Here is a 24,497-nt window from a genome sequence, read left to right on the forward strand (position 1 = left end):
AATTAGCCTCAGAGAAGATATTTTTATTAAGATAAGAAAGATCATAACTTTGGTTTTGAATTCTTATTTAAAGAAGTAGATATCTTATATTGCTTGTTATTTAGGCTCATAATATACTTATTTCACGAGACAGTGGATTTTTATAAATGTTAAAAATATTATGTAAACAATAAGAAATACGAAACTAATATTTAAACGAAAACTCAACATAGTTATTAAATATGAAAGGTTTTTTAGTTACATAATGTATCCAAAAATATGCATGTTTTTATATTTATGAACTTTCTCAGGTCACAAATAATTTTATATCGCTCGATGAGAGCATAACATTAAATGCTTCAACACTTTTATGTCTGCTACCGACCCTTAAGCCACCTTGAAATTATGGAAGTTTAGAGATAAGCCATAAAACTTGATCCGTTTTCCTCTATTTAAGCCCAGACAAATTTATTTTTTATTGAATTCAAAATGTTACACGATATCGATACGCCGGTTTTTCAATTAGCTTTTACAGTAACGACTTTTATCATGTATCTCATATTCTCATTTATCGTAAATGATATAAACAGTTGTGAAATGAAAATGCATGTAAAGTGTTATGCATGTTCGTAAAACGGTGTAACGGGAGTCTTTGTTTGCCAATTAATGATTTTACATTGAGATTTAGAAAACATATCATTTTAAGATTCTCGCAATAAATATTTCTTGCAAATTCGTGGTGTGTTAAATATTTACGAAAATGTCAATTTACATAAAGACTGAAAGTCTTAGATTCGATTACCGCCCGGTCTGAAATTGTTTCAACTGATCACCTACATGCCTTAAAGAGAAGCAGAGATAATTCAGACCGGATAGCGAGATTTACACGACATTAGATACAATTAAAGTTAATCAGAAATATGTAAAGACGTAAAGTTAGCTTCACGATAGATTTGATAAAATGCCTTAAAATACAAATTTTCTAAAGCCGTTCATGCGGAAAGCGATTCCTGCATACAGAGTTAGCACAGCTATGCGTTCACATATGACTGAGCGTTATCCGCAAAACGCTGCAGTGACGCAGACTGCGGTAAAACCATATCACTTTTATCAAAAAGCAATTTTCATAAACAATGAAAAATACATTTCAACTTGCTGAACGCTTTGGATAATATATTTTTAAAACAGATAAATCAGTGCAAATTTTAGTAATTGGAAATTATACATAATGAAACGCAAACACACGTAGATGGTGTTCAATGAACATTTATTATTTAAATAAACTAAATTAAATAATAAAAGTGAACTTATTAAGAAAATATCAACAAATATGCAATAAATATGTTGGTGCTTCTTATAGGGTCTTGCATAGAATAATAGAAATATAGACGTATTCAAAAAATCCTTAAAATAGAGAATAATGGTAATAATCCTAAAAATTTACTCACGTATTTATGCCTGCCCATAGACAAAAAAAAACAAGACTGAATTATAAGTATCCTCCTTCATGTTTTTTTCGAATGAGCTAAAATCATAATATAGTGCATTCGAAATTCAAATCTATGTTTAAAATTATAAAGTTGCAGGAGCATGTGAAGAATAAAATTCGAAAGATTTATCTAACAAGAATGAATGTTAAAAAATGTAGATAACGCAAGTGAGGCTCTTACAAAACCTACCAAAAGTGGATCGGGTCACTCTCGTATTTCTGGAAAAAAACAAACTTACCGTTTCGCCCTCTTTAATTTGTGATATTGACTGACTGAAACGGGTTTATTACTATATTTACCGTTCTTTGTAAATAAATATAGACATGTTAAATTTATAATAACTTAAAAGATAAGCAATATAAAATACTCTTATAGCATATTACATATCTTTAAAAATATTATCATTATATTCCTGCTTGCTTTCGATGTGAAAATTTAATATGTCATATTTGCGCAGTATTTTATGCAGAATGGAGAAGTAGGTTACGACGATATATTATTTTACGAAAATAATTACATGCAAGATATGAATTATCGATATTAAATTTTTGTTAAGATAATTTTTTCCATAATTTCCGTAGCGTTTTTAATTAATAAACGGCTTTTCTTTTAATTAAAGTGTGACGTTCTTAAATTAATTGCATTGAATATTCAGTATAATATCACTTAGCGCGAATTAAAGGAAAGAATGAGACTGGTGTTTGTATTTTGTTAAGTACGCGATTAACAGCGCAGCTTATAAATTCAGTAAAGTTCTATAAATTACTGCTGGAAATTCCAACTACTTAGATGCCGGTGTCATACAAAAACATTTCCACGGGGATCGTTTGAAGCTTAACTAGATTTTGTAAATATTTATTTAAAGCTTTACTTAGCGCTACCTTTGAATATTTAAATTTTAATATACGTTTCTAGACCTTTAAGCTAAGGTAATATTACTATTACCTATGATTATATAATAAGTATATAGGTAATTATTTGTTGAAGGTTGTTCAATAAAAACACAGGGGCGATTGGTGATTGCAGTGAAGTATTACGCAGTGTTGTGAATTGTATTTTTGTTAAATTAATTTGAATTGTTTGTTTCATGCAGACTATGCTACCAGGGTTACGTATTTAATTGTTTAAGGCATTGAGTAATGTATGCGGTGGTTTGGCATAATACATGTTCATGGGAACCGCTTAATTTTGTATATATAGCTGAATAGTGTTAATTATTTTTGTATTTGCTACCAATTGTACTAGAAGATGTTAACACGAAATGTCATCTAACATGAGATATATGCATTTTTTTTTAAATATTTGGTAATTATTAACATTTTGTTTTGTTTTTGTTATACATATTCATAGTAAGGTTTTCTAATGCGTTATAAATTATATTTAATTTTATAGATGGTGGTTACGAAAAAAATCAATTGTTTCCTGTTGTTATTCTACATAATAACTCTATTTAATGTGATGTTACTTGACATTATAAGATAATAAAAGTTAAGGTATTTATCGTTTGAAAAATTTTCGACATCCCGATCGCGTCGTATAAAACCTCGATTTTCAGTAGAAACTATATGAAAACTTCGTGTTAAAAGTAGATTGTATTTTTAGAGACGTACAAATAATGACTGACACTATAAAACTATTTCGAAAGCGGTCGTTGACTTTTCCAAATTCATATCTGTTAATTGTTTTAATCAAATCTGTTATGTGTGTTATATTTTAACTTGAAGAAACTCTTTAAGGTTCCATTTGGATACTATTTTTTAAGTTTATAACGCCTCACTGCAGAGGCCTGGTCAGGTACTCTGTAACTTCCAACAGCGACATCGATATCGATCCGCGCTAATGTCGCCTTGGGACCCCAGAATAAAAATCCATTCGATATATCGCTATTGGAAGAGCTCTCGTATTATATATTCCGCAAAAACAACATAGCGTATGATAAATATATAGTACGATAATTGAAATAACCTAAACTTTAGTTTTTTATAATTATTATGCGTGAGATAACTTTCAAGTTTTATCTTATAATTGCAACTACTAACTTATATCTATCTAAGTTGTACAAAGGCATCACCACATCCAGTTAATGTTGGTAACTTAAACAAAGGTCCATAAGTTGTTCAGAACTTAATAAAGGAAAGTAGTAGATACATTTACAACGCTGGCAAGATGTTGCCATATGTATTCAAACGGTTTATCAATAAAATATATTCTTTTTCAATTCATTTAAACATATAAAATCAAACTACCAGGTACAATAGCGTGTAGTTACATAATCTAAGTCGTTAAATGTACTAGCTAACTAAAAAAAGGTCGTCAATGAAATATCCATAATGAGCTCTGTCAATAATACAACATCTTTTTGCAGGTCGTGCGATAGAGCGAGTGTGCAGTGGTACTGATGGTGCGGGGATGGTGTCAGCTGCGCGGGCGCTACTTGCAGCTGTCACTAGGGTCCTTCTTTTAGCGGATATGGTGGTTGTCAGACAATTACTATTGGCCAAGGACAAGGTTAGGTTTTATGGACCCCTTTTAAAATAACATACGCATATATAGAAGGAGTTTATGTGTATGGTTCGAATTATATAAATGACCTTAATTTTCTGTATTTTCTCTATAGACAAATAGTTTATCCACCAGCTTGCGCGCTGTATAAAGGATAATCTTTCTCTGCCGAGGTTTCGTGCTTCGCTTAGATACAAGCAAGTTAATCGCGCGCCTAGATACACGGCTTACAGAATATAATTAAACAGAACTATTCGTTATTTCGGTAGATAAACTATTCTATAGGGTAATATAATTATTTAGTCAACTTTTATGTAGCCTTTGCTCTGGTTTCAACTGTGATTAGAGATTTAACCTATGATATTATTAATTCAATTAATCGCTTCAATTAAATTGCATCGCTGCCAACTCTTTAGCCTACTGTATTACATTATATATATTTTATTACTAAATTATTCACCAAATTTGGCACGGGTGTAAGTAATGTAGACTTACCCCAATTTGGAATTCTACCAGGAATACCACAGTAACCGTGTAAATTTACAATATTTAAAATAAAATACACAAGCCGAGACATTTTATATTTTTATTACTAAAATATAAATTAGTATAATTTCGCTGTTTTGTAATTGACTACTTAACCGCTTTTCTGTCTCTTTTCATCATGCCATAAACACAATTTGAGAGAAAGAGAGTCAAAGTAAATAATGATATTATGTAATAAGGCTGTAAAAGAATTTACAAAATCCGCAAGAGTCACGTGTGTTATCATGTATGATTTACGATGTTACCTCCAATAAAGCTGTAGGGCGATTTGATGATGATTATTTGTCACGACTAAACGTTTTATCCAGTCACGCGAACTATGAATAGGCAAACAGTTTTATTTCCGACACGGAGCACGCAACTATATCTTTACATCAAATAATGACTAAATTTTTATACTTACCTGCTGTTGCTTAACATAAATACTTTTAATTACCAGAGATTTTCGATGCCGAGCCATGCCATACAAAAACCCCATAATTTTGGCAAGTTATATATTTATTGTAATTATTAATAAAAAAAAAATTTAACATTCACGCCTTTTTCCCGAAGAGGTAGACCGAGATCGAGACCACAGACCTCTTTTAGCCTTCTCGCTTCATCCACTTTCGTGATAGTTACCATGCATGCACGTTGATTGTGGGCTTTTTTGAACTGCCCCTTCTAGTATATCCTGGATTTCGTCCAGGTATGTACAACAAGAACCTAGAACCAAGAAGCTACCTGAACCGACCTCATCATCTACGGCTGCCATGTACATCCTACTCGTAAGCCGCTTCAATCAGCTTTATTATGATAGAAGCGCTGTTATTCTTGCCTTCGATGCACGGCACCAGGTATTGGCTCGTATGCTTATGCGGACCCAAGCAATACCTCCAATTCCTAGAATACAAGCAATACCTTCGTATGTTTAGGTGGTTTAGCCATGATAAGCGGCTCATTCATTCGTTCCAACCATTTTATTCCTTGTCACCGTGTTTTTTTTATATCACTTTATTATATATATAACTTTAAAACATCTATTACATGTATAAAAATTAAATCAATCGTAACCTGTAGTCTACACAAGTTTAACTGATAGTTAACTTAAAAATTGAACGCGAGAAGCAAAAGTTAGATAACTTGAATTCTGGCAGGTTGCACGTTCATTGGATCGTCTGGAGTCGGTGTCCAACTTTGCAGAGTTTGTACGCGCATTCACGGAGTTTGGAGGAAGTATGGTGGAACTTGCACGACTTACGGCGGAGCGGAGAGCAGATTTAAGAGATGAGAGGCGGAGGGCGCAGGTAGCAGCAGCAAGGAATGTACTTGAAAGGTCTACGCTGATGCTTCTGACGTCATCTAAGGTAACTTGCTCTTGGAAAATGTATCTTTTAGTCATACAGCTTCAGGATGGAAAGAAGGAAATACCACTGTTTGTTATCACAGTATCATATACTTACTTAAGACAATTAATTCTTCGTCAATAATGTTTTTGCACATTCTTGATAAGAACACAGTAAAGAAGAATACGACATAGAAAATAAAAGAATGGTGGTTGCTGTGAATTATTAACTTTATATCGGGTTGTTACGAACTGAATCGATAGTGGAACGTCCATTATCGATTCAGTTAACGTTTGTTGGCATATCAAACAACTACACATGTAGCAAAGGTTTTGAAATATTTTAATAGGATGGCTCGTGAAATTCTTGAAAATTTCCCGTCATATATTTTAAAATTAATCTAAAAATATTGCTACGTTTTTAGCTTGTGATAGTGTCTATAATCGAGAATAGTGATTTAAGAAAGGTCACAATAAATCTTTCTGCGCCTTCGGTTCGTGTATTTCGTAAATTAGAAGGAGCGTTCTGGGATTCGCCATCAATTATGTAGGTTCAGAGTGAGTTCGAGTTTTGGCTACTTCGAAGTGTGACAATACAATTACATCTATAAATAAAAGAAAGGTCCAATTCATACTAAGAACCTTTTTAGTTCTCAAAGAGATAGTAAAGCTACGTAAAATAATGACTATTAACTAGCTCCATTATAAAGTATAACAATCAATGAAAGGCTGGAAATATAAGTTTCAAGATCTTCTCGAATCATATTTTTCTTACTAACACGTACGAAATGATTTCACTTTTTGTCGAAATATAGCGTCCATATTTTATATAACACTCGTTATATAAAATAATATCCTAAAATTTAATTTGTATAAAAATTACCTCTCGGGATTAAGCTCAAGCAATTAACATGTAAGGCAAGGTTATGAAACGAAAAGAAATAAAACACAAAAAGAAATATTAATTTTCGGCCGCTTTCCCATTTGGATGGTGAAAAATGTGTTAACCCTTTTAACAAAATAGGGAGAAATCTAATAAATATGCATATTTTGCGTGTAAAGGCTACCCGACGCTAAGGTAAGTTACGACCGGCTTAGATATTAATTTAAGCTTTCGAAGAGACACAAATACTTATCAAGCACTGACGACATTTCAAACAGATGTTTCATACGTGATCCTGGATATTTATTATACAGAAAAATATTATGTTGCAAATTAAAGCAAACAACACTGTGTCGAAATATTATCCGTATAAATAAAGTATTTCTGTTGTACGCCTTTGTACCTAAAACTACTTTTTTTCTTAATAGTAAATTTGTTTCATATATGATCCCAGATATTTATTCTATAGAAAAGCATTCTGCTGCAAATTAATGCAAAACATAATAATGTGTAGAAATAAATTATTTCTGTAATACGCCGTTGCAACTTAAAACATTACAACTAAGACTCATTGAGTCTTAGTCAACATATTGAATGTTATTATGCATACAGTACTAACATAATTTTAAATAAAGCTAGAATAATCTCGGATATATTTTAATGCGATAAAGACTAGACATTAATCCAACTTACGTAATTTGCTAAGTCTACTGCAGCTATAAAGCTATTTTAACATTTCACCGGGATGTTAGCTCTAATTGCATCTAGTTAACCTGAAATGAGTGTTACCGGTCTACGAATACCTTCGTATTTTGGGATCTTACCGATCGATATACTTGGTGTAGGAAGTGGAAGCGTGTTCGAATTCGCATATATGTATTCTAAATTGAACGTTACGTTAGAAAGTCTACAATAAAATGGAGTACAATTTTCGCAAATTCACAGATAACGCCATGACATCTCTAATTAACTGTCTTTGTCTGAAAAGTATTAAATAGTCGTTTTCCTGTTGTCCTCTTAGGTAAATTAAACTTCGGTACGGACAATTTAAATCAGCAGACTTCATTAATATAAAGGAGATTAAAGATATTAAAAAAGGAGGTTCAATTGTACAATAATCTACACACTATTCTTTCCTTCCTTCTGCTTTCCTACTTCGACATGAGCGAAATTTCGTCTCTAGTTAAAAGTAAAGTATCAGGAAAACCTGCTCAGAAAAGCTTAAAATAAGTACAATAATATTAATAAATTCAGAAATAACTCAGGTATTCTTAGAACTTTTATTTATACCTAGAACTATTTTCAGACATGTTTAAGGCATCCAGGGAGTGCATCAGCGCGAGAAAATCGAGATACAGTTTTCTGTCAAATGAGACGAGCTATGGATCTAATACATTACGTTGTTCGAGACGGACTTCCGGGACATGAAGAGCAATCACAAGAGGTCTGTGCAATGCCTTATTTTATATGCGAATAATCTAATAAAAATCAACATTTAATCTTTTTGGCGCTTGGAACTAATCTAATAAGCGTTAATATCACTTAATCATTATCTCATAGATTTGTTTTCTTAATATTAAATGTATTTCCGATAAGGGCCATGTCACAATGTTCTTCAATGGTTAATTAATTACCTTAGTATTGATAAATATAATTAATATTTTGATTTATTTATTCTTTATGCGATACGTCCTTACATTTTAATATACTTAGACAGGTATAGCATATAAAGTCAGTATTGAATTAAGTTCTGGCCATAATTACCATATGAAATTGCTAATATGAAACTTGACTGTTCCTTTAAGGTAACCTACTCTCGTGATAAAGAGCAGGTGAGCCTACTTAAATAAGTCGCATTACAGGAATGAGCTTTTTACAGATTTTAACTTTCATTTCGCAATTTACCACACTGTATTGCACAGTTTTTTTTACGTTCAATGTTATAAAATATATTTGGACTTTTCACTCATATTAAATTGTTTAGTTAAATCCTTATTAGTCAGTAAGACCTCTGGTGTAGTTAAGTCTCTTGAATGGAAACCAAATACCACTATTAGGTGTGATGTTATTGTTTTAAATTAAGAACATAAGATTTGAAAAAAAACTGCAGTTTCACCAAATTGGAATCATAATTTTAGGCGTTGAAGGTCGAATGTAATGCGTAAAAAATAATTTATTACATAAGGTTAACACAAGTTAACATTTATGTGTGTTTCATAATTCATATGCAGTTTTTAGATAGCTGACTTAGTACAAATATTTGTTTTGTGTAATCGAAATTGGAAATCCTGTCTTTTATAATCAATGATTGAAATGTCACCAACACTCACATTTTATGCGATTCTCAGACGCTAACGGGCATAATAAGGAAAAAGTTTCTTGATGTAATATCGTATATATATTATTCTGATGTTACTTACTGTGTCATCAAAAATGAATTTAGTACTTTTTGTTTAAACTTGACCCGCGTTTTGAATTCAAAAGAATTTAACACAAATGTAAATACTATTACGCGGCCAGAATTTTAGTGGATATCGCTTATTAAACAAACATATAAATCATTTGGTGGTCGTAAAATGCGTAGGATATTCATAAACACATCAAGATACGTGTATACGGCGCTTACGTAAACAGACATTTGATTTAAGCACGGGCTACTAGCCATAAAAAAATATTCGTGATTTAATACACGCAAGACACGCCATTTCACTTAGTTTTATTTTAATCGATACTATGGCATACTTTGAAAAATCTAAGAGTTAAGATGATTTGTGAAATTCTATAGACAAGCCATCGTCGCTTATCAACTACTTGTTTATTAGAAAATTTATCACGAAACAGAAACAAAATTCTGAGGCCTAGACCACTAGTAGTTTTATTGGTTTTATGTATATAAATATTACTTATTGATATATGTTTATTTATTTATTCATATAAGAAACAAAACAGATACATCTCTAAAAGTAAAAAAAAAATTAATCCACTAAAAGTTTCACTGATAAAAAATAAGATACAAAGCAAAACAATACAAAACATGACTGCAGAATGCTATTTAAGTAGACGATACTATACAAAATTTATAAATCATGACAACGACAAACATACTAGTAGCTATAATAAAGAAGAAAGATACATGGTGTAGGACTTTAATAGTTGTTTTAACCGTAAATGAAGCAGTAGAGGAGCGCGAAAAAAATAGGTACCAAAGAAAGTTAGTTAGTGTTAGTACCAATAAGTAACTGTGTTGGTGCAAAATTACAGATATACCCTCCTAATAATAGCAATAAACATAGAACGCTTCGTTGCACACGCTACCCTAATTACTTATGTCAAGACTACTTTGAATGCATTGCGCCACTATGTAAATGTATGCACGAATGCATATTCACTTAGGTATTTCTTACGTGTCTTATCTTGAAACTACGCTGTAAATTTTCACGCCATTCAAGTGATTATGTTAATGTTTTTTTATTAAAGTTATTTATATTCACGAGAACGCATTTAATTATCCCAAACGTTAAACTTTTCCATCGGAACAACTGTATAATCGTGCTAATCTTAATATAGGCCTTATAAAAAGGCCCTAGAAAGAAGACCGAAGAAAATACATGTTATTGACTTTTGTTAAAATACCTTTTACACATTAAGAAAATCACTTTTTGAACGGATTAAAGCTATGTATTATTATTAAAACTTATAGTTATTTACATAATTCTAACTTTTAAACTTCCGACGTTTCGCGTGCTTTTCAGCGTGCGTGGTCACTATATATAAGTTTAAGATAATAACTATACGTTTTAATAATAATACATAGCTGTAATCCGTTCAAAAAGTGTTTTTCTTAATGTGTAAAAAGTATTTTAACAAAAGTCAATAACATGTATTTTCTTCGGTCTTCTTTCTAGGGCCTTTTTATATAATCGTAAAGAAGTATTTATGACTTTTATGTAGGTCGTGCCTAGGTAAAAGAAAAGTTACAGTAACTACGCTTTTTGATTTGAAATTTTATCGTAAATCTGAGTTACGACTTGCGTGTTATAAAAAGTTATTAAAATATAAACCTTCATAAACGGCACAAATCGGCGTGTAGTTGAACCTTTATTATTTGATATAGATTTAATATTGTACGATTGTTTATTTTCAGCTCTTTTCCCATTAATATTTAAACATCTTCTACGTAGATTGTTTTTACTATCAAAACTTTAAATAAATTTCTCTATTGTAGTTGCAACCTTTCTCGGACAGTCAAGAACAGGTATACCAGTATTTGTTTAGGTAAAGTTGTTTCTTTATAAAAAGCCTCGTTGAATTAGAAAAAAATATATTAATACTAAGCTTGTACGTGTAAACTTCTGTTATATCAATTACATCGTATCTCATAACCAGAACGTAAGGTAAACAATTTCATTTTTAATTATCAGACAATGGGGAAGCATAGTTCTTGTAGACATAACGTATCCAATATTTTTATCGATATTCCTTTGTTTGTGTATTAAAAATAAAACCTTACAAATTCAGCTATCAGAATCAACACTACATTCAAAGCTATGCTTAAGAAACGGTTACTTAGAATTGCCATACCACGCTGTCCACTTACCATAAGCTACGAGTAACGCTTAATGCTTTACCACAAATCTCTATATATAAGCTGTTTAGTGCCACGCCGCGTAGGTTTCTTAAATTATTAATACCACTTTTTTATTCGAACCGCTAAGTGAGGGTGTCTGATGTAGAAAAAAGCTTTTTAGTAGACACAAAGATGTAGGTTAATTCTTCCAGTTGCATGGTAATATGTAAACATATGAGGCATCACTTTCAAATTAACTCTCTGAAATGGCTTAGCATTTAATATTATTGTTCACTATGTGATATGTTGCAAAAGAAGAAATATAATAATACATGATCATCGAAGCATCATATTTGTGTTATCTTTTGCAACAAATGCATCGTGAGCTAGTATTGCACAACGTACGAATTTCGGACTTTTTGCTAGGCAGCTCAATGGGAAGCAGGAACGGCGTTAGGTGCTTTAAGGGGGCTGACGACGCAGGTTCGGGCAGCAAGAGCAAGGGGTGGCGCTGACGGATCACGGAGAAGAGCCCTAGCGGCAACATTGAGAGCTCTAGTCGAACGCACACACGACTTCACAGACTCCGCCTATACCTCGCACGAACATCGACAAAGGATACTGGCCTTAGCTGAACGAATAGCCTATGAGTTGGAGAGATTAGTGTCTGTTGCTGTCTCGTTAGTGAGTAAATATTGTTTCATAGTACCTTTAGTTTTGGCCTTAATGTCACATTAAAACCCTATTTCTTTACATAGTGTCAATTATTTGTATGGATTTATATAGCACGAAAACGTGAAATAATTTCAGCTGGAACGCCATTAGAGCTTATAAAACGGCATCGTGTATCTGACTTGGTTAAACTACATATTACTCGTGAAAACCTATTTCAGGAGGAACAGAGTGTAAGTGGTACATTAGCAGCATTGGAAAGCGCTTGTGCGGGTGCAACCACTGCTGCGGGTGAATTAGAAAGAGCCTTAGTTGCTGCCGCCAGGGATCAAGCGAGAGATTTGGCTTCCCTAGCGGAACAAGCTAGAAAAATAGCTACAGACCTCGCACACATAGGTAACCTTCGAAGAAAAATAGGTACAGTCGTACTTGTATGAGTAGCGAACACTTGTGTGTATTGGTAATTGGAGAATTCAGGTGCAGCGTATGCCGATACAATCGAGTGTAATATATAAGGATGGTGCATGAGTTGGTGCTATTGTGTAATGTTTTGCTTATTGATAAATTTCTTACTATAGTGCCCTTTGTCATCTAGCAAGTTTATCTTAATAACATTCTGCCATAGATATACTAGTAATTTATCACAAATGGTTTAAACATAGATTGGTATTGGTATAAGGTAAAACACTGCTGCTAATTTAAAAATACTAAACCCCAACACAGAGGTGTTCGCTTTAGCTAGATATTTATTTCTATTTAATTTTTGTTAAATCCCTATCACTCGTTTCAGCTAGTTCCTGTGGTGAGAGAGAATCAGAGAGACTGCACAATATAGCAAGCCAGCTTCACGAGCAATTAGATCATATAATTGAGGCAAGTTACAGCCTTATAAAATATCATCACAATCTATACATTAAATATATTATGCTTTAAATTTTAGGGAAGGGAATAAGAGTTTTTGACGGCTTTATTTTTTTTTAAGCGGTTATAATATTAGCCAATATTTCACAAAAGATACATTAACAATAACATTTGGATCATCTGCTGTTTGTGGGTATTTATAGTGTAATAAATATCTTCTAATATAATAATTTGATCTTATATCAAACCAGTTTATAATAGCTTCAGGTTGAAACACTTTATTTTGACAGGTATGCAAATTACTTAGGCATATAGCGTTGTCGGAGACTCTTCAAGTTAGTGCTAAGTTCGCTGAAATAAATTTAAGGATATACGGCCCTCAAGTGGTGACGGCAGCGCGGACTCTCGCTGCCCATCCGGGCAGTGCCGCGGCAAGAGAAAACCTCGATGTGTTCGTAGATATGTGGGCTTGGCTCCTAGCTGATGCCGCACGCCTAGCTAAAGAACTTTTAGATTTAACAGACGAAAGACCCGATAAACAACAATATAGTAGTTTACCTAGACCTGGTGTAAGTATTCTTATGTGTTTATTGAGATTTAGTATCACAAACCTATACCAGTATGTAACTTATGAAAAAATCAATACTGTTGATCACGTACGTGCGTACGTGTAGTATACCTTTACATTCAGTTTATTGGAAGGCAGGTATTACATTAACTTAAAAATGTATAGTGACAGGTAATTGTAATATTTTCTCTGTTAGAGAGATTATTGATGCAAGCAATAAAATGAGTCGTATCTAAGTTTAAAAATCATAAAATTGTCGCTACGGCAGAGGCCGTTAAATACCTTATGATGCTTCAAAAGTTGTTATAAAGTGTTTATGATACGCAGCAGCCATAAAAGGCTTTGAAAGTTTCATCAATGCTTCCATGCTCTCATATTATAAATGCTTCTAACAATGTCTTAACATAAACTTTATTGTTATTTTCGACAACATTCATATGTGCTTATTTATTTTAGAAACACGGCACAACTAGTAAACCCTTAAAAGCAGTTCGTCTAGATTCGGATGAGCAAGCGAAAATTGCCAAATCGGGTCTTGAAATGAAAATGATGTCCTCTGAAATGGACGCTGAAACTGAAAAGTGGCAGGGCGCAGATGAAAATAATGACATCGTGAAAAGGTACTTAATATCATGTATAGAATATTTTCTATACGTCTCAAAGGCGAGCTCTTAGTTGCCATTGTTTTGTTTTTAGAGCTAAGAATATGTCTTCCATGGCCTTCGCTATGTACCAATTCACAAAAGGTGAAGGTCGACTTAATACAACGCAAGATCTCTTCACCCAAGCAGAATACTTTGCAGAAGAGGCGAATAGACTTTATAAAATTGTTAGACAGTTTTCATACCAGGTGAGGCTGTTCATTCTAAATTGTTAAAAAAATATAAGGCGTGAAACTTTAGTGGGCGTGGCATGATTACTTTTAGGAGAAATGTCTTATAGCATTCTATGCCTTCTACGCCAATAAATAAGGTTGAATTATTTTAGTTTTACGAATAATCGAACACAGCTCTATTGAGCATCCTGAATAATCTATGTATATATTAATAAAATATAATATAGCTTGACATCGAACTGAAACCTGAATTTTTCAAACTGAATCGTTACATTATATATGTATTATATGATTCATGACATTCAGTTTATTAAGTCGAAGGTTATTTTAAAGGTTCCAGCAGGTACAGCTAAGAAAGAGTTGTTGGAACATTTGGACAGAGTCCCAACGTACGTACAACAGTTACAATTTACGGTAAAGGAGCCAACGGTCGGTCGAGCCGCAACTTTCAGCAAAGTCGATAATGTTATTCAAGAAACTAAACACCTCATGAACGTTATTAGTAAAGTTGTCACGACCTGCTTCGATTGCGCGAACAAGGTAACATCATGACCATTATCAATTGATTTTTCATTAAATGCAACACATGGCACATTTTTAAAATCCTTTAGAGATTTTTCTAGGCAAATTAAAGATTTTAGTGCATTGGAACGTAATGTTCCTTAGGTACCTTTGCCGTGGGAGAAGAGTGTGGGAGTTAAAAGGCACCAGAGTGTTGCACCTGTTAAGTACTTTCGATTTTTTTTTCGTTGTCTGTTAGACTTGAGGGGGTGATCAGTGTGTTGTTAAGTTTTATTCTCGTTGATGATATTGCTTTTTTTAATCAAATATTTAAGTATAAAACGAGAATAAAATTTATTTAGTTATTAGATATACTTAGTACAATAGATTAATAGTAATTTTTTATCTTGGTGTCACATCCTGTTGTAATTTCATTTTGGTTTTATTTAATAACTGGTGCTTATCACGAATTCGTTTCTCTCCAAAATTTTATTATGGGGCCTATAGGCTAATACATTTCCATGTATATTTTTAACATCGTTTTACTAAAATTTTCTTATACATTTCGAAAGACTTTCTTATTCAGTGTGTGTCCTCTAAAGTTGGACCCTGTATTTAGTCATATCCAAGCATGTTTATGTGGTATCTCTTGAAAAATTGGTCTTTAATTTTTTGAATCTCCTAGTATACGTATAGTATGTCAAAAATTTTCCAACGAACAAAAAAAGCAATAAAGCTTCCAATTAAGTTTTATTCTGTTTACGTAATTTCAGTACTCGCTTTGTATGCCCGAGAGAGTCCCTATGTATTGGAAGCCAAATTTACGAAAAGCATCTACATTTAAGAGTGAAAATAGTGTATTGAATGGTTAATGTAGGTATACGTGTGGTAAACGTTTTGTGTTCTTCACTAACAGCGTTGTTTTCACTGTAATACAGTCAGAGGCCTATACATCTACATGGTTTAATGGAGTTTAGTGTAGAATTGTTTTATGGTGTTTACCCATAGCTAATTAATGAATGTTGTTTATGTGATGTTGCAATGAAATACTAACTAGCTTAGAATACGTGTGAGGACTATTCTTAAAGTTTGTAAGCAGTTATAAACTTTAAGTCTCGCTATCGTTGAATATGCTAGTACATACGACATTTTTGCTGTCGTTAAAACGAACTATTCGTCTGAAGCTAATTCATAATCGTATTTTAACAAGAGTACGTATGCATGGCGTTTTCGGTGGGTGCGTTAGCGGTGGTGTAGTGTTCTGTGGGTCTCCTTTGTTTCGCCAAACAATCGTCGAAATAATTGAGACCCACCAGCAAGTTTTATCTTAACGAATGTGTTTTATGCAGTACAAATTGGACTTCACGGGGCTGTCCGCCGGTGGGGCTGGAGCAAGCCGGACGGCCAGGGACGACGAAGCCGGAGGTGGCGGAGGTACAGATGCGAAGCCTGGAGGGAGCTCGTCAGATACGGCCATGTGACAGTACGGCATGGGCCGGCGCGGCAAAGGCGACGCGCGCCGGACCAGGGTCAGCTTCCTACTGTTTTAAGCACTTAAACGTCTTAAAACAACTCGTCGCCACTCGGTTCAACAAAGGCATGTTTAAAATTACAAACTTAGGTAAAAATAATACAAAAACAAAGATAAAATGATAACGTAAGACGTGACAAAAGTGACAAAAATCACTTTTCACATGTGTAGTTAGCAACGGGAGCACAATTCCTTGAGAGTTGAAATCACTGTAGAACCCAATGTTTATTTCACAGTATTTGCGCTATGTATTTTTAACCAAGCCTTGTTCTAAGCATTATATTCATTAACCTGCGCCTACAGTCTAATTGAATTAACTGGTCCGTAATGGGATTATATCATCGTGCAAACTGTGTTATTAAATATAATGCTGTAAACCGATAAAAATGTTGAAAATGTGTTTAATAATGTGCAAATTTTTGCCATTGTTATTTGGTTTTCAACAAGTTAATTTTAAGATGGATAGTACGATATAGAAATAATTTTAAGACCACTTGCGACACACAAGATCGTTGGTAATTCGTGAATAATGCAGTAAGCCTTCTTATTGTTAGAGAGCGGACACGCATAAGGCTGTGGAACTAACATACCTTATAATCGTAATATTCTTCTTTCTTGTTCACTGTTCTTATGTTTCATAGCGTAGTTCTTCTAAGCATACACTCGCGTTACGAATTTTCCATGGTTATAATAAATGTGATCGTTAATTAAGAGTGAAAACGTACAATAAATACTTGTTACACTAGAATATTGTTACACAATGTTACATAATGATACAAAGAAGCCTATTTTTTTTAATTTTCCCTCTAGCTGACCTAAGTCCAGACCTGTGTATTATTCGTTAGGTAGAGAGTTCCTATTTCTAAGTTTAATCGACGCTCTAAATATGCACCTCTGTGGTCCTGTTGCACCTTTGAGTTACGCACGTTTGCTTTATGTTTTCGTTGCATCAGTTTCAACAAGCTACTTCACAATCACAACACTTCCATTCCGTGTTACATGTCTAACTGTAAATATAGCAAACGTCATCGGATCAACATTGCATGAATGTGAATCGGATAAAATAGATGTGTGTTGCATGTGTGTGACAATGGTTATGGATGTCGTACTTCATCTTAACGGGAAGACGTTTAGGATAAACATGATGGAACTTGACTCTGGTGGTTTCCACCACCACGTCGCCTTGGAACAGATGTTATATAGACCGAATGAAGGAACGCATTGGCAAGTTTAATGTTGCATGATCTGTGTTTGCTAAATGTACATCGCTCGGCATGTCGCTCGCAATAATAAACAAAAACATATCTACTGCTTATCGGGGGTAATGTTATTTAGTGTTTAAGTGACTTCAAGGTTTGCAACTCGGATATCACGCTTCGCTAAGTTGCTTAGGCTAGAGTCAAATGTTGATTTATACATATCAGCGACTGTAACACCAATTTTTTTTTAATCTTTATACATTTATCGACAAATATACCTACTAGATATAACACCGCAATAAACATTAATCAACGAAATATTTAAACATATTATCACATGAATAGAACAATAAAGACATTGTTTTTTTAATAATTTTAATTTTGATATAAACAATTGCTTTTTAAAAGGCGTGAGTCTGCTGTATTCCTATTTTATAAAACACAAAAGCAATAATATAAATCTGCATATCAAAGTTATTATATATTTATTAGGATAGGAACGTAGAAATATTAAATTCGCTTTTCAGTTATGTCTTAAAACATGCCTGTGGTCTACTTCGATCTGTCTTTCAGGGTCTATATAACTCTCGTTTCATTATTCTCGATTTCAATTTACTTAATCTAAGATTATCTACATCGATTTCTATTTAATCTTTAAATCTTCTTAAAATATTGTAAGTTAGCTTAAGTTCTTAAAAACGCCTTAAGTTTTATTCACGAACAATATTCGATTAATGTAAAGAGCTTTACAAAGCTTTATCATAAGAGTTGTGAATCGAAATCGTGGCCACGTAACGTTTAGACTCAAGTTTAGTATAGAATGCCTTCGATCTTAATTATAAATCTAATTTTATAAGAGTTTTCATATAGTTATTCCGATAAAGCAAGCTCTAAATGACGATTTGTAAGGCTTATATTAGGTACAGATGCTAAGTATGCAGTTTTACGTACAAATCACGTTACTTTTCTAATATATTTTTTAAATACATGTTTAAGTTTAAACGTAACAAATACAGTGTACGTTATTGACAAATCATGGCATTAGGAACTTGCTTATAACGTTGTAACTATGTTCATGACCAATGTAATTACCATAAGCTAGAGATTTGTAGTGCAGTAGGCTTATACGGATCGCAGACAACCTCATGTTCAAATTAGATCGCTCGGTGAATGACACATACAATAGCCGTCGTGCCTCTTATAGTAGATATGGCTAGATGCAAGCATCGCCACGCAATACCTTAATTGTATAAATTTATGTTCTGTGAACGTACAGATGTCAAGTTTAGGCTTGTATTTCGGAAGTGCAGTTGACAGTATGAATTTTGTGTAGGTAATGCAATAATAAATATACACATCTGTACGTGTTCAAGAAAATTAATGTACAAATCACATTACGTACTGCCTATTGTTAGCAACACTAGAATATTAGATACATCCTTCAGCTTTTAGACGCGAGGTTTACATCGGCGAAAAGAAACAAAAATGTTTACGAACAGATTTAACTGCGTGGCTGTTAACTTTCAATGAGAATAGATCGTAGGTACGTCGTCAGTAACTTGCGTGAAAAGCCACTTGGCTAAAGGCTGAGATGTATCATAAAGGTAATATTACCATAACCGTGACTTCCATTGCATTTATAACCAGCTAGATAAGTGACGTAGATAGCTATACAGATTTGTGATATTACGAGTTAATTGATATTTAGTACAACGTCCTTTATCGTTTCAATATTTAGAATAGTGGGACACGAAATGAACACCAATATAAAATCATAGTGATTAGTTATTATACATATTTGGTAAATTAAGATAATATAGAGAGCAGCTGTTAGTCATGATGCATGGTTTTTGCTAATTATCAAATTTCTCTTATTAAAACGAAGATATAAATAGATATATTCTGCGTTGGTCTATAAAATGTTTAAAAAAATATTTACAAAATATCGCACATTAATAAATTAATTTATTAATATTCTTAAATAGAAATTTAAATATCTGCTTCGAATCCCGATTTTATAGATTTCTAGTTTCTGATATATATTTAAAATTAGGACTAGTGGGTAATTGGCTTTCCATTTATTTTTTCTAAAGTGTAAACGTTGGTAACCCTGAAGGAATAAACCCCAGAAACGAATGTAAATATTTATGATAGATCGTTCTCGTCTACGCGTTTTGTGTCGTATTTAAATCAACTCAATATTTTAATAAGAGTGGAAAATTAGGTATTGTCGAAACTGTTGTGATTGTTATCATATACAATGTTGCATTTTCATTAAAATATAGTATATTTTCAATAGGGCTGCCAAAGTTTAATATGAATAGACGTAGTCACGATATTTACGTCATCAAGAATTGAGGTTGTATGTGGAATAATGTATTTTAATGTTTGATTATGAAGTTATTATGTGACTGCCAAAATCGTTTAAGAAATTAGACATTAAAAAGAATTATACTAAATTGTCAAATTACTTATACTGCGTTGGCATGTGCATAACTGTATTTACTTATTGAATAAAAAGTATTCGTAATAATTGAACTTATTTATTTCTCATTCCTCGTTACGATCGAATATTTAAATTTAGAAATCATAAAAAAATTAACATTTTTAAAAGATATGTTAATCCATGTAATCCTTAATAAATTATTTGTAATAACAATGTTTGGATTCAGTAATATCAGTATTTCTACAATATCAAATAAAAAGTTATCTCAATATAATTGAAAAATTCGATACAGACCCTTTTTTCTAAGATTAATTGTTTTGGGCCACCAATCCTTAGACAAAAAAACGCCTTTTGACCACACGAGTGTGATACGGTACTTACACCAGTTCGACAATATGAATTACGTCTGGTACAAATATTTCTATGTTAATGAAATAAGGTGTTGACAGTGGTTAATAGATGAAAACACCTGCCACCCTACACAAATTAAATGACAACATTGTTTTCTCTTATTGTCGCATTAGAAAGTAAAGGCCGGCAACGCACTCGCGAGCCCTCTGGCATTGAGAGTGTCCATGGGCGGCGGTATCACTTAACATCAGGTGAGCCTCCTGCCCGTTTGCCCCCTATTTTATAAAAAAAAAAAAAAAAAAAGGACCAACATATTCCTTCGTTTGCGTGTTTAAACGCTATTTCTATGCCTATTCTTATTAAGTCGCAAATTTTTACAGCGACCCCCACACTAAAGGCCCATTTAGATGGGAAGATTTGTCGTTTCGAAGGATTACCGAAAGAATATAAAAAAGTTTCTTCGTCTAAACATTCACACCTCTCGTTCTTCCAATTTGGCGATAATTGCCTTGCAATGACCATTTTATTATACGTGTACAAAGAATTTCAAAGGCAATAATCGTATTTCGAGGTTTTGGGCCCGTTGCTACCATGAGGGTGTTCTAATTATATCTGCTCTTCTAAGACAAGAATTACTTAAACGGATACAGAAAAAAGATGTTGGGCTAATTTTTATTTTCCGTGTTCCACGAACAGTCGTGTCTTCCATAAAGTTCAATGAACTTAATTTTATCGGCAGCGCAAAATTTAAAGGATTTTGGAGAGCAATACCCTAGTAATCACTAACCTCGAAACATCTCGCACTCAAAACGGTTCAAACCAATTTGTACGATACTCGTAGGAACATAAAAGAATGTCAAACAAGATCGTGTTTATACTAGTCGAGATTCTCGTAGGAATTTTCTTACTAATATGCCGATGTGTAAACAGACGCAGGAAATTATCGCCTAAATTATAATAATATATATTATATTATTAAATCACTGGCGATTCTCGTATGACATAATCGTAGGTGAGAATTTAGTGCTTGCCTGTATGTAAATGTTTTAATACTATGGCGTTTATTGCTGGTGATAGTCACGTACGATTTCTCGCACCAAAACCCGAGAAATTGGCCAACGTTTTGTACGTTAGCGTAATAAATTTACGAGTCGAAATTTATTTTCAAACGTCCAAGTGACTTATAGTCTACAGATACTGCAAGTAGTTTCATTTTATAAGGTAAATAAATAATACACACCATGCCTATATATTACGTATTTATTTATATTTTCAAAGGTACAATATATTACATCGTCCGAACGTCGCTCATCTTACATTCCTTGTAATGACTACGCACTTTAGATCGGGTTGAAAAAAAAAGCATTACACTTATAACTACGCTAATTCAACTCGGAAGTCAATACTGTGAGAATACATATTAAATAAAGATTATGCATTTCATAACTTGTATATATCTTTGTCATGTTATGAATAAACGAAAATATTTACAAAGACTAAGAGGCTAATATGGAATAACATAATTCACAACAGCGTAGAGTAATCTGGTTTATAGGAATAAATGAAGGCATGACTCGACCAACTAATAACTTCATAAACAGTTAAGTAATTCCAATGTGTATGAAGCAATATGCGCATACGCCTATGATAAAGATACGAGTCCTAGCTAATGCTAGATCTATTTCACAACTGAGCTATGAGCATTAAATATCACTAAGCACATGTATAACGTCGTGCCACTCCACACAATGTCAAGCATTTAGTTATAAAAAATATCTAAATTCATTAAAATTTAGAATCGTGTTTCCTAAAATAACCTCTTACTTATAATAAACAGCGTTTGTGTATAAGTAAGAGGTGTGTCTAAACGTGAACATTCTAGATAAACAATTTTCAATTATTAAGACACTAGCGTTTAAACTACGCAAAGATTTAGAAAAGAAGATGAATGCAAATTGCGGTCAAATTGTTCAATTTTACGAATAACCGTATGACAAACCCCTATTTACAAAAGATGTTAATTAATTCCTACACTACTTTGGCATCTCCGCGGACGTATTCGAAAAAAATTGTGCTCAAAAAGTTACAAAATTTCGATACAAAAAGTAAATTAGGCCTTTACAAATAAATGCTTTGTCATGGAATAATGGTCAATAATTCAATAGTCTTACAATCGTTGTTCTTATTATAAATTTAATACTAGATCGCTCGATTATAGTGCTATACCGCTCGTGACATTCTTAAATGACCAATCTGAAAGTCGTAAATAATAAATATATAGAAAACTATACAAGAATGTCAAATTACAAGTTAACCCCGGAACCTTATTTACATCACAAAATGGAGATCGCATTAGTATATAGAAATTTAGAAAGTGTAATACTTGTCCTTAAATTTGGGATGTTGTCTCTGTTTAAAGTTAGCGTAATGAAAGAGACAGGTATAATGGTTTATATTTAGTGAAACCGCTCCAGAAATGGCACTGAGTTAATCTCATGAAATTCCGATTCACTTTATAAAGTACATTTCTTCAACACATTACGATATGTCGAATTGAAACCTTGAAATGAAAACACTGTGTTAAAACTCTATACAAATGTGTTTAGCAACAAGGCCAAAGCAAGAGTATCCGACAATTCCCATCCGGTTTTAGTCTAATGACCTACTGAGTATAAGGATGTCTAAGTATGTGACCAAAATCAGACGTCATAAACCGGAAATAGATTCAAATTGGAAACGGAAACTCCATGGCTAAACCAATTTAGATACATCGGCCTACAATCGAGGCACTATGAATACAGAAAAAAAACATATTTTTAAAAATAGAATGTCACAATACTACCTATAACGGTAAAAAATCGTGTCGTATACGTCAAAATAAAATCGTACTTCGACTATTTCTGAGTGAATAAGATTTTTATAAAGGATACATACGTAAACATCTTTATATAATTAGAATTAGACAATGTTACCACGTTCCTTACGCTGGTATACGGTTAGTCACGTGTGTTACGGTGGGTGCGAAGCCGACGCTTAACGCGATTAGAACAAACCTTTCTTTTTCTTATCCTTCTTTTCCTTGCCGTCCATTGTTCTGAAATTTTAATACCAAATCATTTAATAAATGCACAAAAAATATCGAATAGATAATGTTTTATTGAAGTTGGTTAAATGTCACATTCAAATATAGAAATACCTTAATTTTTTTATTAAAATCCGTTTCATAGAGCCGTTAAATTTTTCATTCAATGCATTATTTTGTTGTAATTTGTAAGTGATCTATACGTTTAATGGATGGAGAATTTCACACACATTTAGGTATTATCAAATGTGATACCTACAACGAGACATCGAGCTGACACATGGTCTCGGGGGTCATTTTCACCAATATACTTAAATTCACAGCACCAGCTCAAATCTAATCTCAGAAAGCATAGGCATAAGTATGAATGAAAATGACCGGGCTGAGACAAAAAAAACAGTCAAGAAAATGCCAAACAATATAAAGAACTTCAACGGTGCGTTAATCCCAAAACGACCTATACTTCCGAACAGTATTATTACATGATTTGGATTTAAAGACGAAAATTACTGAGGTTCAAGTTAACTGTGCTAAAAACAAAATACTAAAAATATTAATAACTGTATGGTATGGTAAGCAAGCCAAAAACATTAGACTTATATATTTTCTATCGGCTTTCCAATATCAGGTTTCTTCCGCATCACCTTGATGGCTGAAAATATTTCACAATCCGCTTCTCCCCCGGTAAAGCATCCACTAATAAAATGGTTGTCCACGGTATGCAGTACTCGGCTGTTACGGCCGCATAACCTATAAAAACGAATAAAATACTGACTCCTTGCTATTGGCCTCCAGCGATCGGCGTCGCAGATCGTCAAGCGAGAGCCCGGTCTCCCTCTCCCAGGCAGATTGTTCCGCTTGCAGCGCCCTCTGTCTCTCTTCCAACTCCCGCGCCTGAGCCTCCAAAGCGCGTCGCGTGGCTTCGTGCCGTCTAGCCAATTCGGCCTCGGACTCTTTGAGCTTTGCACGCTTCTCGCGGACTTTGGACTCAAAGACCTGTAAATAATAGAAAAATATCTAAAAATCTAATCTTATCAAATTATTCTCCCAGATCTTATAGAAAATGAAGCCAATTTTAAAAAGAAAATGTGCTTCAGTTACATTACTATCATTCCCATACCGCATTGATCCAGAAATCTATGTAAGACCCTTAGCTCAAA

The 24,497-nt window shown here is 33.2% G+C and overlaps 2 protein-coding genes across 14 annotated transcripts in view; one reads left to right on the forward strand and one right to left on the reverse strand.

Moving 5' to 3' along the window:
• The window catches only part of LOC123715990 (alpha-catulin), a 57,018-nt gene extending 37,027 nt beyond the window's left edge, over nt 1–19,991 (forward strand). The window contains exons 3-17 of one of the 6 annotated variants that reach the window (XM_045671421.1): nt 3,835–3,977; nt 5,654–5,863; nt 8,031–8,168; nt 8,530–8,556; nt 10,950–10,979; nt 11,718–11,975; nt 12,185–12,380; nt 12,754–12,836; nt 13,115–13,393; nt 13,849–14,012; nt 14,089–14,242; nt 14,561–14,767; nt 14,894–14,950; nt 15,502–15,601; nt 16,078–16,202. In XM_045671421.1, coding sequence (XP_045527377.1) covers nt 3,835–3,977; nt 5,654–5,863; nt 8,031–8,168; nt 8,530–8,556; nt 10,950–10,979; nt 11,718–11,975; nt 12,185–12,380; nt 12,754–12,836; nt 13,115–13,393; nt 13,849–14,012; nt 14,089–14,242; nt 14,561–14,767; nt 14,894–14,950; nt 15,502–15,600 — 2,045 coding nt within the window. In that variant the 3' untranslated portion in view covers nt 15,601; nt 16,078–16,202. Of the gene's footprint in view, nt 1–3,834; nt 3,978–5,653; nt 5,864–8,030; nt 8,169–8,529; nt 8,557–10,949; nt 10,980–11,717; nt 11,976–12,184; nt 12,381–12,753; nt 12,837–13,114; nt 13,394–13,848; nt 14,013–14,088; nt 14,243–14,560; nt 14,768–14,893; nt 14,951–15,501; nt 15,602–16,077 lie in introns of all 6 variants that reach the window. The other 5 variants (XM_045671426.1, XM_045671422.1, XM_045671425.1 and 2 more) reach the window with 5 other exon arrangements.
• Nucleotides 19,992–21,497: 1,506 nt separating this feature from the next.
• The window catches only part of LOC123715981 (septin-7), a 31,010-nt gene continuing 28,010 nt past the window's right edge, over nt 21,498–24,497 (reverse strand). For 7 of the 8 annotated variants that reach the window (XM_045671394.1, XM_045671396.1, XM_045671393.1 and 4 more), the window contains 3 exons: nt 24,113–24,333; nt 23,309–23,349; nt 21,498–22,508 (listed from right to left, as the gene is read on the reverse strand). In XM_045671394.1, coding sequence (XP_045527350.1) covers nt 22,468–22,508; nt 23,309–23,349; nt 24,113–24,333 — 303 coding nt within the window. In that variant the 3' untranslated portion in view covers nt 21,498–22,467. Of the gene's footprint in view, nt 23,350–24,112; nt 24,334–24,497 lie in introns of all 8 variants that reach the window. The other variant, XM_045671389.1, reaches the window with a different exon arrangement.

Source organism: Pieris brassicae, chromosome 11, assembly GCF_905147105.1.
Source record: "Pieris brassicae chromosome 11, ilPieBrab1.1, whole genome shotgun sequence".
In the NCBI taxonomy this organism is placed as follows: domain Eukaryota; kingdom Metazoa; phylum Arthropoda; class Insecta; order Lepidoptera; family Pieridae; genus Pieris; species Pieris brassicae.